We start from the raw sequence: 17652 nt of genomic DNA on the forward strand, positions 1-17652 counted from the left end.
TTTACGATGTCTTCCTTCGTTATTTACAAACAACTTACTAATTTTAAACATATGTCATAACAATGTCGTCAACCCCGCCTCCTTTTTCATCCACCACTTAGGGGGCGCTTTCTGCAGAAAGAAAGTTCATTTCAACCTCACCTTGACAACTTTGCTAAGTTAACGAACAAGGATAGAGAAGAAGGAAAAAAAAAAAAAAAAAAAACTGACGCTATTACAGCCACTAACAGCACATGCGCCATTCACATATTCATTCTTAACTTAGCCACTGAAGTTGCTTAACGTTTGTGGCGATTGTGAGCGGATTAAACAAGCGTTGCACGCTTAAGTGCATTCACATACTTGCAACACTAACTTGAAACGGTAACCTCGTGCTAGCATTGAAAAATGAATTGTTGGCTGCATTACTTGTCTCTGTTGTTAGTAATAATAAGCTTGCACTTGTTCAACTTGTCTCGTGTGCAGGCACGTGGGTCGTGTCGTAAGTCAAAACTTTGTTGTCCGGGTCGGGACAGTTCGTGTGTCGTTCAGAAAACTCCGATTAACGCAATCATCGAAGATCTAAGCGATAAACCCTGCTATTGTGATCACGCTTGTCTCAAAGTGGGAGACTGTTGCCATGACTTTCAAGATGTTTGTGGAGGTAAGAAAAATATTTCCTTGTTGCTAATAAAATAAGTTCGCGTATGCTTACATGTTTGGAGAGTTTTGCTTCGTTTTTAATTTTTATTTTGTGATTTAAGAATCAAGTTTGACTTGGGATAATCCAATCTCTATAACTTATCCTATCAATTGTGTGTTCATCGGCTTGTTTGTTTATTGTATGTATGGTACCAGCTAAAATCATCGTTGAAAAATTTCCAACTATATAAAGATTCCTCAAACGTCTTCAAGAGCCTTCGGATCATGTTTTTTTTGTTCTTTATCTTGATCATGTATCGTTGTACCACAGAAATGCATAATAGTATTTCCAACAATATTAAAAATCACTAAAAATTATCAAACAAAAATGCTGAAAAACTATCACTGCATTTCTCCTTTTCAAAAGGAGAAATATAGGAATGAAATTCAACTTTGATGTAATACATGGGAATATTTGCATTTTGTTTAGAAACTGCTGCTCATACATGTATCGCATGGATAAGAAAAATCTTATTCACAGAATACGCTGCTATAATAACAAAAATATGTGGAATCTGGCTCCCAAGTATTTGCTCAAATTTCTACATCCCATCGATGATGTCGAATGACTTCGTAGGATTTAGGCGCAGAAGGGTGTTGAGACTTCTGAGGCTCAGAGTAAAATTAGGGATTCTTTTCCTGGAACCTCTAATTTTACAAGTTGAACCTTCTGACTGGTCTCCAGAGAAGGAACTTTTGCATTATATTAAAAAAAAAAAACAATCTTCCTTAGCAAAAATACTGCATTCATACCGCGTTTTTGCTTTGCGGTAAAAAAATTCATTTTTACAGAGAGAGAGAGTTATATTGTAGTTAAGTTTTTGAATATCGCATTCAAAGTCTTCGGCTATCCTAAGCCAATAAATAAACACGGATTATTTTTTAAAAACAATCCACAAATAACGCAGTCCACGCTCTGACTCAAAACGAATGATTTAAACTCAAAAACTACTTTTTCGATTAAAAAAAATCTTACATTTAATAATTTTTTTCCCTTTTTTTAGACACGTGACGTCTGTATACAGGTGTATGAAATATTGTCTTTAGATGAAAACCATGGAAACCAGATAACGTCAATTATGATGCTGAAAATTTTATGGTGTAATTGCTTGTAATAGAGCTCTTTCTTGTACAAAAGTGTGTTAAATTCTCTCCCCACCCCCTCTATTCTGGTTAAGCATTTTATAAAGATGATGATGATAATAATAAGAAAAACCTAGAAAACTTCTCTGACATTTTAACTTTTATTAGTTTTTCAGATAATCTTTTAGCATAAAACATAAAATGAACAATTTTATAGAATTGACAAATAAGTTGTAAATCCTTTAGAAAATTTTCAACGTCTTTGTCTGGTATTTAATACCTTAAATACACATTAATTCAGTATCGTCTTTGTCTCTGTCTGTGTTCACTGGGCATCTACAGATGCCGTATGGTCACTCCGATGCTCGATGATGTTCCACACTAGGCCTCGCCATGTAGTCCTGTTGTTTGCCCTTCTGGCAGCCTCAACTCTCTGGAGATCAGTCACTCCACACACGCCATCCATCCATCTCATTGATGGTCTACCCCTGCCTCTTTTCCCAGGAACTTTACCTTCTATTATTGTTCTGAGAAGTCCTCCTTCCATCATTTCTATGTGTCCAAAATATTTTAACTTTCTTCTGTCAATATCCTTAAGGAGCCTTAAAGTTCTACTAATCTTTTCTAACACCCATTCATTTGTACGCGTTTCAATATATGATATCCTCAACAGCCTTCTGTAACACCACATCTCAAAAGTCAGATATCCGTTTCTTATCTGACTTCTTTAAGTTCCAAGTCTCGCATCCATAAGTCGCTGTTGGAAAAACAACTGCATCTAAAATTCTCAACTTTGTTCCCATCCTTCCAGATCTTAGACAGGTCTCTGACTGTTGTTTTAGCCATTCCTAACCTTTTACTGATATCTTCTGAACAGCAATTCTTCACATTAATAATGGATCCCAGGTACTCAAACTTGCTGACTTCCTCAATTCTTTCTCCATTAAGATACATTTGTTTCTCAAGAGCTTCTCTGTTCGTTTTTCCTTTGAGAACCATGATCTTTGTCTTGCTAGAATTGAGTTGAAGTCCTCTGTTATTACTGATCTTGTTAACTTTGTCAAGAATTAGTCCTACTTCTTCCATGTCATTACAAAGGAGTACTGTATCATCAGCGTACCTCAGATTACTGATCAATCTGTCTCCTATCGTAATTCCTGTCCTGAGCTCATCCAATACTTCACGCGTGATGTCCTCTGCATATATACTAAACAAGTGAGGAGAAAGTAAGCAACCTTGTCTAACTCCTTTTCCAACTTGAAGCCAGTCAGTCACTCCAACACCTGTTCTTACTGTGGCTTCTTGCTCCTTATACAAGTTGGCTATCAACCTGATAGTGTGTTGAGGAAAACCCATTATTTTCATTACTTCCCACAGTTTCACATGCTCAACACAGTCAAAAGCTTTAGAGTAGTCTAAGAAACACATTACCAGAGGGAGTCTGAATTCTTTATATTTTTCTATGATCTGTTTAAGGCAAAGGATCTGATCTCTGGTGCCCCTACCTTTCCTAAAACCTGCTTGTTCCTCAGGCATCTCTGCCTCAACTTTGGTCTCAATCCTATTTAGCATGATCTTTAATAAAATTTTGCTTGCATGAGATATCAAACTAATAGTTCTATAATTCTTGCATGCCTTCATATCACCTTTCTTGTGTAGTGGTATGAAAACTGACTTCTTCCAGTCTCTAGGCCATGATCCTGTCTCCCATATCCTTGTAATCAATCTATGAAACACTCTTATCCCTCCATCTCCTGTGGCCTTAATTAACTCTGCTGGGATTTCATCTGCACTTGGGGCCTTATTGCTGTTGAGCTGCTTAACTGCTCTTTCAACTTCATGCCTAAGTGGAGGAGGTTCCAAATCAAAATTTTCTTGGTGGGAGGACTCCGCATTTTCTTTATCCACTCTGCTGTACAGTTCCTCACAGTATTCTTTCCATCTGTTTTTGATTTCCAACTCTTCTGTTAGTAATGATCCATTCCTGTCTTTGATGAATTCAATTTAGGCTTGAACTTGTGCTTTAAGTCACGAACTAAATAAAACATCCTTTTATAATTATGCCTTCTCATCTGGAACTCTATTTCTTCACATTTATTAGTATAGAACTTTTCCTTGTCTTGCTTGATGGCTCTTCTGATTTCTCTATGTAATCTTTTGTATTCTTCGGTCCCTGTGTCTCTTTGTTTTTCCATCGTCTTTGTGATACCATTAATTTTGAAAGGTTTAATCATCGAAAAAAAAAAGATTTGTATTAAATTCACAGACAAGGATCAAACAAAAGCATGCCAGTAGAGAAAAACAAACTCCCTTCCTTCTAAGATATCGGCGTCACAAAATTATTACTAGAATAATTGCCATCATCTTCTTGGTCATCTATATTTATAAATTTTGCATTTAATTTGTCCGTGTTTTCCTATTCTAATGATTTCAGTCATAATTTCAATCATAATCTTCACAAAACACAACAGATAACTGGAATAAATCACTTGCAGATGGAAGAATTGCAGTACAAGTTCTTCCACTTGCAAGATTTGTCTTTGTGGAAGTGCAGAAGGTGTCAATTTCAGGCCAGTTAAGTTTGACATGGTACTAAAGCTTTTAAAATTAACGTTATGCATAGTATTGTCTTTTTAGCAATTCTTTTTTTCCATGTGTTCCACAGCTAACCATTCTCCAAATATGGCTCCACATGACAGGTGGAATTATTTATGTAGGGGCTTGTGCCATGGCAGCAAAAAATGTCTCCGTGTAATTTCCCTTAAATAAAGTCTTTAGGTATCTCTGATTTGCGATAGGGATATTGTCACATTAAAACATGCCAATATCTGATCACAAATCGGAACGATACAGATGTATCATCCACATCTGGGATGATTATACTCCATTACCACGGAACCAAATTGTCTTTGGTGTCACTGGGATATCCAAGATTTCACAATAAGACGCTTCAATCAAAAAAAAAAAAAAAGCAATTAGATACCAGACCAGGCGAAATAGTCTATACGTTCTTTCGACCACATTCTTCTATAGCATGAAAATAGCCTCGCTGCTGAGATGACTCATTTTCTAGAAGCACTCACTAATTCTCTGGAGAATGAATGTCTTACTGCTAATAAGAAGAGAGCACCATTTTAATAACTGTTTGGCCGGTCGCAGGTCCAGAAATTCCTGAGGAATTAACTTACTACACCAGACTGTCTGTGATTTTTTAATTTAATTTATTTTTTGATGATGATGCAGTTTTGTTTAGTTAGCGTTTGAATAAAAGTAAAAATATCAGATCATCATGCTTTGGTTTCATCATTAGAAAGCTCTCTCTTCCCCATACTAAAATTTATTGAGACTTGCTTCTTTTAGTATTTCAGCCAAAGTGAATGGGGATGCATTGTAATCCAATATGTATTATTAGAAATTTATAACTCTTGGGCAGTACTACAGATTTTTTGTATTGTTATTGTTTCTTATTTCCTTCTCTCAAAATAGTGTAATTCAGTTTATGTCTTACCTAAATAAATCACTTAGAAATAATACCAATAAATAATTTTATTAATATAATATTAAAAGTAACAAAAATCTGTTGTTTTTATATTTTATTTTTGCTTGTACATATCCATGTAGCATAGATAGTAGCAATGAGGCGCCATTTTTGCTTTTTAGTTGGAAAGGACTAGGTTTGAATCTCGTCGAGGATTATTTAAGAGCTTCTTCCGAGAAATTTTTCAAGGAATTTATCACCCGCAATAAGGTCAGGTTAGGTTGAGTTGTTTGAAGTTATGGCCAAAAAACGGCTACGAGGCCAGCATATTATATCGGTTAATTGCTTGCAATCTTCTGGCCAGCTTGCATGCTTTGTAGGAGGGGAAAAAACCATATTTACAGACATAAGTTGTGGACATAGGTTCACCCCACTCTATCTCATTACTATAATTAGTTTTACGAAGAAAGAACCATTGGGCCTAAGACATAAATAGGATGGGAAAGCTATGCAAGCGAAAATAAGGGTGTGCTATCGCCATGCGCTCAATGCTCAATAGTAATTAGTAACGATTATAACCAGATTTCATGTTTATAAACAGATCATAAAAGGTTATGTAAATATGAGGTATTACAGTTCTAGGAATTTACACGCATCTTGAGATCAATTTGAATTTTTTTTTTTTTAAATAAATATTTGCACATCGTTTATCCTTGTTAATGTATACAATTCTCAGCTACTAGTATTTCGCTAATATTTTGTTGTTGCTTTTTTCTTGACCTACTTATGATACTTAAAAGTTTTCTGTATATTTATTTATTTTTTTTTCTCAAGGCCACCATTCTCTTAGTGACGTTCAAGTCATTACGTCAGATAGCGACCTATTCGTGTTTCCTCGGGTCTCTACTGTACAGAGGGTTATGAAAAGTGCTCTGTACTTTCGCAAGAAAAAAATAATACATCCTGATACCTTAAACTATAGCTTTTTTTCAAGGGGAGAGGAAGAAGGTCCTTCTGGCACTGTCTTATTTCTTTCCTAGACTTTGTCGATGCTTTTATTAAGCTATGGTAATAATATTCCTCTAAAAAAGTTATTGCATAGTATTTTAAGAGAATTTATCAAAATCATTTATTATAAAATTATCACATATATATATTTTAATTTCTAAATCATAATTATATTACAATAAAACACTTTTAGGACATCGTTAACAATTAACCCACTGAAGAATTTCTTTTGCTGCATTTCGTGCAGTATTCAGGAAGCCCACATCCATTGCAATTTATTTATCCCAGTCTATGTAATAATTATATAAATCAACTGCTACTCCTTTCTTTTGTATGTTTGTGGCATCTGTTTCCAGCTTCCTCGTAGAAAATTTGAAGTTAGTTTCATAAACTAGAAAGGGCCTTGATGTTTTCAGAGCGGGCAGTCAGCTAATGAGCTGCTCAGAGCAGACGCCCCATTAGTTTGTCTGCATTTTTTTTTTTTTTTTTGTTCTTGTTTTTATTAACCTGTTTGCCATGTTTTCCTGCCTGGACATGCACCATTGTTTATATTCTATTTAACGAGCGCTGCATAAACAGAAGCTGTCTCAGTGGATGATATATATTTGGATTTATGTATGCGCGTTTATTTTTCTTTTATTAATTTATTTTTTTAATTTTTTAAATTTTAATTGAAATTTGTCAGACAAAGCGAAGTAAACAGTTCTTGAGGTTATGTCTTTTGTTTTTATTGCCACATCGTTCTGTACTTAAAAAAAAAAAAAAAAGATTGGCAGGGTTACAATAATACCAATTAAATAACATGGAAATACCCAATTGGCTTTACAACAGAATAAACCAGGAAAAAAAAATATGATAACCAACAGGGTTGCCATTTAGATCTCGACGTGCAGTGTGTGCGGTTAAACTAAAATTTCGATTCATGATATTTGATGCTACCGATATCCTTTTTCATTAGCCTGTAATTCATATTATATATTCAGCATAAATGACCAAAAACTGCTTTTTGCTCATATATAGATCGTCTGGCTAACTAAGAATGAATATATACTTGTAAAATGTTTTATTAATTATCTTTTCCCCCTAATAACCGAATCCCATTATTTGAGTAATAGGAAATTACTTCTGTATTGAAACATGATATTTTGTATTTAAATGTTTTTACGCACTCTTTAACTGAATAAGAGACACTTAATTTACAAATCAACTTTAACAACGCTGATTGACTGTTAACTAGACTGGAATGGTTTTAAATGGACAGCCATATTATGCAGTTTTTTAAAATACGTGTGTAGAGGCTTAAGTGCTGTGAGGATATCATGTTGGAGGCTTAATGGATTTTTTACAACACTCAAAAAGAATTAAAATAGACTTTAATACTTCCTATATTTCGTCCTAGTCACTAGGACATCTACGGGGATTACAAAAACAATTAATGTAACATATACACAAATAACAAACAATACTAAGCCCAACCACGTGGGTGACACTAAAGTCCTATCTAGGTAGAACGCCCTCTAAGGGCAGTAGTAGGTGGCCTGGAATGTAAGGTGGGAACTCTGGTGATGAGTGTTTCCCAAATCTTCGGAAGCTTAATGCAACCGTATTTATTGAGATTTGGTTGGTTTTTGAGAGCTGCTGCTGCTTCTAAGAAAAGTCTCTCTTTCTTGAATTTACTGTGGTGGAGCATGGTGGTTTTCTTCCATGATACCCTGTGGGTGGTGTCCAAAACATGGTCAGCCAAGCCTGAATGGCCATAGTTGTGTTTGAAGATGTAAGACTTGTGTTCCTCTAGACGGATGGATGCTGATCTGCCTGTCTGTCCAAAGTACGCCAGCTTACAGGAACAGGGTACTTTGTAAACTCCAGGCAGAGAGAGAGTTTTTGTAATCCCCGTAGATGTCCTAGTGACTAGGACGAAATATAGGAAGTATTAAAGTCTATTTTAATTCTTTTTGAGTGTTGTAAAAAATCCATTAAGCCTCCAACATGCAGTTTTTTAAAAAGTGAACTCCCCATGATTACCAATAGCTACTGTAGTATCTTCCTATTGGATACTACGAGAGGGGGGCGGCGGAAAAATTCTGATAAACATTTAGAACAAAAATGATATTAAATCAACTAATATAACCACAAGAAAGATCATATCTTAAACCCCTTTAATCCCCATGTTTCATCAAATCGTAATAATTTGTTCTTTTTTCTTTTAGGATATATAAGAAGACTAGATTGTACCTCGATTCCTTCATGGTGATTATCACAACTTTTCAGCGCCACCCTCGTACCCTATAAAATAGCTATCTACACTGTTGTGGAAAAGATTAATTCCCCACTCTTGCCCATTGATCATATTTTTACACTTCGACAATTGTTAGAAAACCAGGAACTAGGTATTGAAAATTTAATGACATTTTATTAAATTACCGGTAATTCTAAAGTTTTTCATAAATACTAGTTTATCGGTGATTCCTTAAGTTTTCAAAAATTTACTCCCCAGGCTTTTATCAAGTGTTTTATTTCTGACTCGGCTCTCGGATCTATAAGTTAAAACTGATTTGAACACTGTCTTGTATACATGTAGTTTAGTGTTGTGACTAATTTCTCTCTTATTCCATATAAATTTGTTCAGCCGACTTCCAAGATTACTAGCATTGCTAATTCTATTGTCAGTTTACATATTTAATTTGCCGTCTTCACTAAAAAAAATTAAACGGTGTGTGATTCCATTTCCAAAGCAAAAGTATCTTTATCCCCCATAGCTAAATCTTTGGAACAATTTTTTTAAAAAAAGTTAGAATAATTTGAAATTTCCAAAAGGCTATGGAAAATGTAGTCAACAGAGTACATTCCTTTTTCCTGGATCTTCTTTTTCAATTTTCAAAGACGGGCAATATTTGTTTGATCTTTGTGATAATGGATTTTAAACAGAAATCAAATGATAAGGATTCTTGAAAGTTATTCTAACTTCACTCAGAAAGGCTGTAAATTTAGGAACAGTGTGACAAGAGCAAAAGATGTGAGCAGTAAACAGAAAGAGAAAATGTCATAGATAAAAAAAAAAAATATATAGAGAGAAGCTTAAAAAATCCGAAAAAGAAACCTGATGGAAAACGAATGCTAATAGAAGAAACTTTTGTCACTGCATTTATAAAATTATATGGTAGTAAATACTAATAAAAGGAAAAGGAGGTCAGGTCAGATATACCTTTTGCGGAAATACATTCTCAACTGCGTTCTCATTCCGATAATCACAAAATAAATAGAAGGAAAAAAAAAATGCAAATGAATACAAGCAAATTCGCTGTAGTTAAAAACAATCCTTGAAAACTTTGCAATCAGCGCCATCTGGATGTTACTGAAGGAAGTTCAGGATGAGGTGACTATCACTCTTGCGTCTTTCTTCAGCACTATTTTCTTAAAAGATGCTGATGACCATCTTATCTTTGCTGCATCCCATCTGTCACACCCCTTCCGCTCGATCCGTAAAGTAGAGTCAAGAGGTCAAGAGGCCGGTCAGTGTCCTTTGCCGCCAGCAGTTCCTTCTGTAAACAAATACTGCATGAAACGCAGTTAACTTTCGTTTGACCTTTGGATCCAGTAGGGAGAACGCGGCTCCGAGAGTGAACGCGCACGCTTTGCATTCCAACTGGGTGGGAGGGAAGGAGAAAACGGATGTTGAAAAAATTCAACAACAAAAAAAAAAAAGTGGAGGTAATTTAAAACACAAACACAAGAGTATCTTCTTGGATTAGATGGGTTTGTTATTGATACTCAAGGGGTTGCTTCGCATGTGAGGGGTGGATGGGTGGGGAAAACGGAACATTTTCCTAGTGTTTTATTTATTTATTTGTTTCAGTAAAATATTTTTTTCTGCCGAAATTTCCGACAAAACAAATAATGAACATTTCTGATCATTCCGATTCGGTCACGTGATTAAATGAAGGAGAAAAATGCACTTCAGTTGATGATGGGCAATAAAAGTTATCGAAAGGCAAATATTAGCCTTACACTATGTGGAGCTCGCATCACGATAACTACATTTGCTCTTCGTCTAATGAGTAATGTGCGTGCACAGAATAGCTGTAAAGAGTGGTCTTAAATATATTCATTGTTGGAAAACTGCAGAGCTTATTAACTGGTTATCTGCTTTTTTAACTGTTGCTTTGTTCAGACCAAGTATTTAAATAGATCTTTGATTACATGTTTAGAATGATGCCTTCCCAAATCAAATACCTACTTTTTTTTTTTTTTAGCGTACGGTTTCGCATTTCAGACCAAGGAGATGGAACGTGGTTTACTAAATTACAGGAGATGCACTGCAAGAGGTGGAGAAAGCAAGGTCTTTGCGGGAGGGGGAAGTGATGGTGGATAGAGGACTGAAGTTCAGGAGAAACACAAAAGATAGATAGAGGATTGCGGGAATAATGGAAAGGACATTAGTAAGTCGCGACAAAGGAGGTTGCGCTATCATATAATACATTAATTCGACTCCATTTGGCTTCTGTGCTCAGATTTGGTCTCCTGGCTTTAAGGGCGATGAAGAAGTATTAGAAAGGGTTCAAAAGAGAATAAGATCAGGGCTACAAGATGTTCACTATGAGAACAGATTGAGTAAATGTGAGTTGCAGCTTCTGTTAGATAGGCGGAGGAAGGACGATATGATGGAGACATAGACTAATGTTTTTGAGGGGGAGTAGATATAGGAGAAAAATTTTCAAAACAAGCTAGGAAGGGAAAAGTCGTTCATGGAAGCTGAATATGCTCGGCAAACAGTGGAATGAGGAGCAGATTTTTTTCATGGCAAGTAGTGAGCGAGTGGTGCGAAAAATATTGCCTGAGAAAGTAGTGAACTCGACATATATAAATTAAAATAGTCAACATTTAATATTAAATTTAGCATTACTTTTAAACAGAATAGTTTTATTTATTTCAGTTTGAATATGTACGAATGCTATAAGCGAAGATGGAGAGGCACAAAACTGTAATATGAAACCTTCAGCGACAAAATGCAAATCGTTTATTCTCGAGATACTTCTGTAGTTTTGAACAGAATTGTAAAAAAGGAATGCGTCCTTGAACTTAGGTTATGAAATGAAACTTGTAATAGATGTATGCGAATTATTAATTCTTATGGACACATGATAACAGAGATTATATTTGTCTTTCATAAATAAATACCAAAGAAATGTTTGCAATAGAACTTAAGCACTGACTAGAAGACATAAGGAATTCTGGACGGACATTGGAATAAATTTTTTTGGTACCTTTAACAGAATGCTTAAGCATTCCTAGTGATTTGTTTTGTCCGTTGGTATACATGCTATTCCTCAGCTCCGTCTGGATAAAATTCAGTTACTATATATAGGATTCCTATGAAAAATTTTAGGGCATCTCAGTTTTCATTACCATCGGACTATTTTGCTTGCGTAAAATCTGGCAAAGCATTTATAAAACAATAACTTTGTTCTAGCCGAATGAGGTTTAATAAAATTTGATTATTTAGCAGACTTTCTAAAATATGACTACGCGATTCAGTTTTGATTACAATCGTTTATGGCCAACTATTCGAATGATAATACTAATTTCGAATTGTTAATTAGAATTATAAGACTCGGTATACGACTAAAGTTTATCTAATGACTATTTTTGTTTCAATGCAGTTATTTTTAATGGTAAAATTAGCCAAAACATGTCGAATAATTGTATGTAAGACGCCCATTGTTTTAAATGTATTTGAAGTTGAATTGTATTTGAACATCGTCCTAAATAAGCATGTTTCCAATCCCGATGTTTCGAGGCATCGCAAACCAGCCGACCACTGTCGGCTTGTATTTCTTCAATTTAATCATCTAAATAGGTCCCCCCCCCACCCCTTTACTTGGAAATTCATTTGTAGAATGGCGGTTTTGAATATCTACAAACAGCTGTTAATGCCAAAAAATGTCCATGCTTTCATTTGAATGAAAGTTAAACGCAGAGAGATTCTTATGTCAGCGAATTGGATACACCCTTGCTTCCATTTCTACCATTTTCACTGTATGCATGTATTTTGTCCAACCTATGTCTCTTTGCGAGATCGTTTAGATCGCAGACTGTGAAGAAACGAAAACTATTCCTGTACAATGAATGAATATTGCACTTTGCGGAACATCATGCCGAAGAATATCTCCCACTCATGTACAAAGATTCAGAGACTAGAATCCACTCTAATACGACGCAAGAAAATCACACGCTCTAGGTTCACATTTCTGAGTGCCACAATGCCCTGTCCCGCCCATACTACTGTTTCTCCTTCTTTAATGGGCCTTGATAATATGCACCCAAGGATAAAAAGAACAGCAATGGTAATACGAGAAAAAGCATGTTTTTTTTTGTTTTTATTATTATTATTATTATTTTTTTTTTTAAGTTCGAAATATCTTTCATTAAAGAGTAAGCTTATCTGGTAACAGGAAGACACACTTTTGGTTGGACACATATGGGTTAAAATGTTCTCATTAACAGCATCTTTTTTTTTAGATCTTTTTCTAATCTATAATGCAACTATAGTTTGTTCTATAAGCATTAACTAATTAAAAAATGTTTATTTAAATAACATTCCATGGATAACGTCATTAAAGTCATGCTTGATTGCCTTGTTAGTGAATGATTTCCTTTACCTTTTTGAATGGTTATAGTGTCTAATTTCATTGCTTTCAGTCTCCTCACTACTCTCATCAGCATTTAAACATTCCACCATTTCCGTAACGGATCCGCTTATGAAAATAACTTCATAAAATATGCAACATATGTCAACATTAATGAGTGTTCCTCTTGTTAGTCATCTGGTTGATGTTTGGCTGCCGGTTGTCTGGCACATCCGCGGTAATCCCAAGGTTATTCTTTATTCTTAGCATATTTTGTTTCTTTTCTGCCAATGAAGAAAAGCCAGACACATCTGCTTTTTCTCCTTTCACATCTGTTTCTACACTAAGGTAGAACTGTGAAAGAAGTTCTTGTCATGCTTGCGTCTTTATTTCTTCAGGAGGTAGACGGAAAACATGAAAGCTTAATTACGCACGCAGTCCAGAGCCTAGCAAAATCGAAGTAAGAGTGTTCTCCAAGACAAGATGGCATTTACGAGGGTGGTCTGAAACGTTCTCGGCCGGCCTTGACCATAGATGGCAACATTATCGGAAGATTTTTTTTCTAAGTTGGTACATCTGTCATAAGCATCCATGTGAAATTGCAAGTCATTCTATCAAATAGTTTGTTTTATACAGATGTCTGAAGCAAAAGAGTTGTCTGTATCCCTTGAAATGGATAAAACTGAGTATCGTGCGTTTATAAAATTCTTTGCAAAAGAAGGTTTAACGCCTAAAGAAATTCATTCGAAGTTCATAAAAGTTTATGGGCACTCTTCTCCTTCGTTTTCGACAATTAAGAAATGGGCTGCCGAGTTTAAACGTGGCCGTACCAGCCTTGAAGATTATCCACGTGAAGGACGTCTAAAAAGTGTAATACCAGATATCATTGATCAAGTGCACGATATGGTATTGGATGACTGGCAAGTCAAAGTGCGTGAAATTGCTGAGACTGTAGGCATTTCAAAAGAACGAGTAGGATATATTTTGCATGAAGAATTGCATATGAAAAAGCTTTGCTTAAGATAGGTGCCGCACTTGCTCACAGCAGATCAAAAACGCACTCTCATGAAAATCTCTGAACAGTGTTTGGAGCGTTTTAACAAGATTTTGTGCATCGATTTATTACTATGGATGAGACTTGGATTCACTATTACGCACCACCAGAATCCAAACAGCAGTCAAAACGGTGGACAGAAGCCGGTTGTTCAGCGCCAAAAAAGACAAAGTCGGTTCCATCAGCAGAAAAGGTCATGGCATCGGTGTTTTGGAATGCTAAAGGCATTTTGTTTATTAATTATCTTGAAAAGAGTAAAATAATAACCGAGGAATATTATTTCGATCTGTCAATCAGACTAGAAGAAAAAATTCGTGAGAAAAGACCCGATTTGCAGAAGAAAAAAAATCATCTTTCATCAGGACAATGCACCTGCCCACAAAGGTATTTTGGCAATGGGAAAATTAAGGGATCTGCACTATGAATTGTTGGAACATCCACCCTATTCCCCGGATTTGGCTCCCTCTGACTTCTATCTCTTCCCAAAACTAAAACCCTTTCTCGCTTTCTTCTAATCAAGAGGTGAAAATTTCATCTGTAGAGGGGTATTTTGCAGATCTTACTGAGAACCAGGCTACAGGGACAGGATAATGGTGCTGGAGCATCGCTGGAATAAATGTATTAGTCTTAATGGAGATTATGTTGAAAAATAAAAATAATTTTGAAATTATAAATTCGTTTTTTCATTGTTAGGCCGAGAACTTTTCAGACCATCCTCGTACAGTGACAAATACAAAGGAATGGAGACCAGTGACATAGCCAAATGGCGCAGCGAGTGTTGCAGAGATGCCAAAACACGATAGTGTCTGGAATTTGAGTTTAAATCCAGAATTAACATTTATTGGTCAAAACCCAAGAGAAAACCCTATTGATAAAATCTTAAACCGTAAATACAAATGCTGTATTTTCTCCTCATTTCGTACTGTCAGATTGTAAATTCAAACTAGGAAAGCTGTATCCCGTAGATAGTACATAACTGCCTGTATTTTACATATCTTATTTGAAATAATTTATGAATGGAGACCAGTAACATCAACACACATGTCAAATCAAAGAACTACAGGGAAGCATTCCTTTTTTTTTGTTCGAAAAAAGTAAATAAAAATTTCCCTAGTACATCTGCAGAACTAATGTTTTAAAGAAACTTTTAGCAAAAGCCAAACAGGATTGTTATGCTTGTTTCCTTTCCTCGTGTACTAATGAGAAGTAACTAGATAGCTGTGTAATAAACCTCTCGGGTGGCGGAGTTGTCGCGTGATGGCTTGTGAAGCAGTTTGAGCACCCACCCGGTGATCACGATGCGTGCATCTGGTCTGTTTATAACAGAGGTTACTGCAGTTCCTGGAATTGAAACTCACGCTTTATTTAAAAAAATTTTTTTTTTTATAGACTGAAAGTGTCCAATGCTATAATAAGGAGGAGGATGGACAGTATATTAGCTTCAAGTGTTAAGATCTTGGGAAGTTAATCCGAATGTTTATGTTGAAGTCTCGACTTTTGCAATAATTCCAAAATCTCTTTTGTAAAACTTGATAGTCGTTGTTAATGGTCTCAGAATTAGAAAAGAGTGGATCAGTCATTAATGGCTTTGTAATAAACAACAATCTTTTTGATTTTATTTGTTTTGTTGTGTAAAATTTATAATTGACGTCGACGATTTTTTCCGGCTATGTTTAAAAGTCGGAGGAAAAAAATCAGCTTATGTATTGCATTATTCATAAGACAGATGATAGTTTTCTTAGATAGTATTGTATTATGTATTAAAATACATAATACAATACTATATACAGTTGGACATGCCGTTCGGGAGATGGGATATTCTTAAAAAAACTTCGACATGCAAATATATTCTATGGATGGAAATTCTATGGAACAAATCGAGCTCGCGAAACTAAGGAACCTTACGAAAAATCTGTATCTAATAATCGTTTGGAATTATTAGATACAGATCCGATTTTTTTACGAGTCTTACTCATAAACGGTTGGTAACCTACAGTATATTAACGTTTTGGATAAGTCAGGGTTAGATTAATCCAAAAACTCTGCTTTAGGGACCAAACATGGAAACTTTTCATAGAGTAAAAAATTTCGAATCCAATATTGAGTGGTTGAAGATCAGTTACACTATCTACTCGGTTAGCAGGTCAAGTGAAATAAAAACCATTGAATTATTGTCTCCTTTACCATGTTTTCTCCCAATTTCATTACCACTGTCATGTCTTCGTCATTCGACAGAATTTTCTTTAATGTTCCTTCTAGTTTTGGTAAGCATAAGTGTATAGTGGTAGCTGAAGCCAGTGAATCTTTTGCAGTCGTTCTTGGACAGAGGGGAAAAGTCCGCTTACTAGGACAAATTCTTCGAATTGACGATTTTTTCCTTGGGGTGGAGGGGGGGTAGCCTTGGGAGTTTTAACTTACTGTCAGGGTTACTTCAGATGCTCGTGGGCATAAATCACGAAGACACTATGCTATTCACGACCCAAACAGCAGTATGCAAAAGCTAGGTGAGAGCGTAGTTTTTAATCTTTAGTGCTGGTGAATCTTTTGTGAAACTATTCTGTAAATAGTGTTTTATTTCCAGGTTGTAAATATATTATAATTCTCTTGAACTGCTAAAATTATAGAATTTTAGCATAAATACCCTACGTGTTTCTTAAGTTTTATTATTAAAATCCCACTAATCAGTTGCTTGTTTTTGTTTGTCAGTTTCAGAATTTTTTTGGGGAAAATATGACTAAGTAGTAAGCAGGTAAGCTTATGACAATACGATTTAACCCGTGTGTCATTTAAACTGCTGTTGATTTACAACAGATTAATTTGCTCACATCCTCAAGGACATTGCCTTCCGCTGCCACGATAAAAAGAAAAAATAAAATAAATACCAGGAGCTAACATATTCAACAACTTTGGAACGCATTATCTGCGGTAGTAATTTTAGCACTACACGGTTTTTTTGTAGTGTTTAAATGAGTTACAACCAGTAATGGATTAAAGGTGACAAAGTGGCTGTTGTAAAGATAACTTTTACTGAAATATGATTGGATGAATTGTTGGGTGAACTCTGGGTGGGAAAATAGTTTCAACAGAAGAAACAAGAATAATTGAAATTCGAAATGTATGATAATGTGTTGCAATGTCATTCACCATTGAATCCTAAATCTAACCACCAGCTATCATTCTAGAGTAATTATAAATGGGCTCTACTAGTACGTTTAAAAGGGCGGTCAGCGATAATACAGAGGAAATTTTGGCTTAAAGAGGAAGCCAATTGTGTCATGACTTACTAGGTGTCTCTACTGTGAATTTGACGGGACAAAACACGAGAGAGAAAGAGCAAGAAAGTGGTGCCTAAGAATGCATGTAAACATCGTATATATTTGTTTGCTTGCTTGCTACTACCAGCTTAGCATTTTTCTCATTGAATAGTTAGTTTAAACACCATTACTCCAAGAAAATTCAAGGATTTTATTATTTAATGTCATTTCTCGCAAATTATTTGCCAGTCCAAGTGGCAAATGATTGCGTGTGCATAAATGACATTTATTTTTTGCAGTGTCTATAGGTTCGCTGAAGATGTGTGGCTTCTTCTTTATTCTCCATAGCAAAATAGTCCTATTGGTAAATAACTAGTAATTGTTTAAAAATAACCTTCGCAATAATAAGCAAGCAGCTAGCTTTGAATGGTAGAGGAATAAATAGACAAAATTTAGAAGTAATAGGGA

General features: G+C 35.3%; 1 protein-coding gene across 1 annotated transcript in view; it reads left to right on the forward strand.

The window, feature by feature from the left end:
• Positions 1 to 282: 282 nt before the first annotated feature.
• LOC150095671 (somatomedin-B and thrombospondin type-1 domain-containing protein-like) overlaps positions 283 to 17652 on the forward strand; it is a 55420-nt gene continuing 38050 nt past the window's right edge. The window contains exon 1 of the mRNA XM_090409992.1: positions 283 to 643. Coding sequence (XP_090266118.1) covers positions 388 to 643 — 256 coding nt within the window. The 5' untranslated portion in view covers positions 283 to 387. The remainder of the gene's footprint in view (positions 644 to 17652) is intronic.

Source organism: Typopeltis vanoorti, chromosome 20 (genome assembly GCF_054136105.1).
Source record: "Typopeltis vanoorti isolate ZY-2024b chromosome 20, IOZ_Tvanoo_1.0, whole genome shotgun sequence".
Lineage (NCBI taxonomy): Eukaryota > Metazoa > Arthropoda > Arachnida > Uropygi > Thelyphonidae > Typopeltis > Typopeltis vanoorti.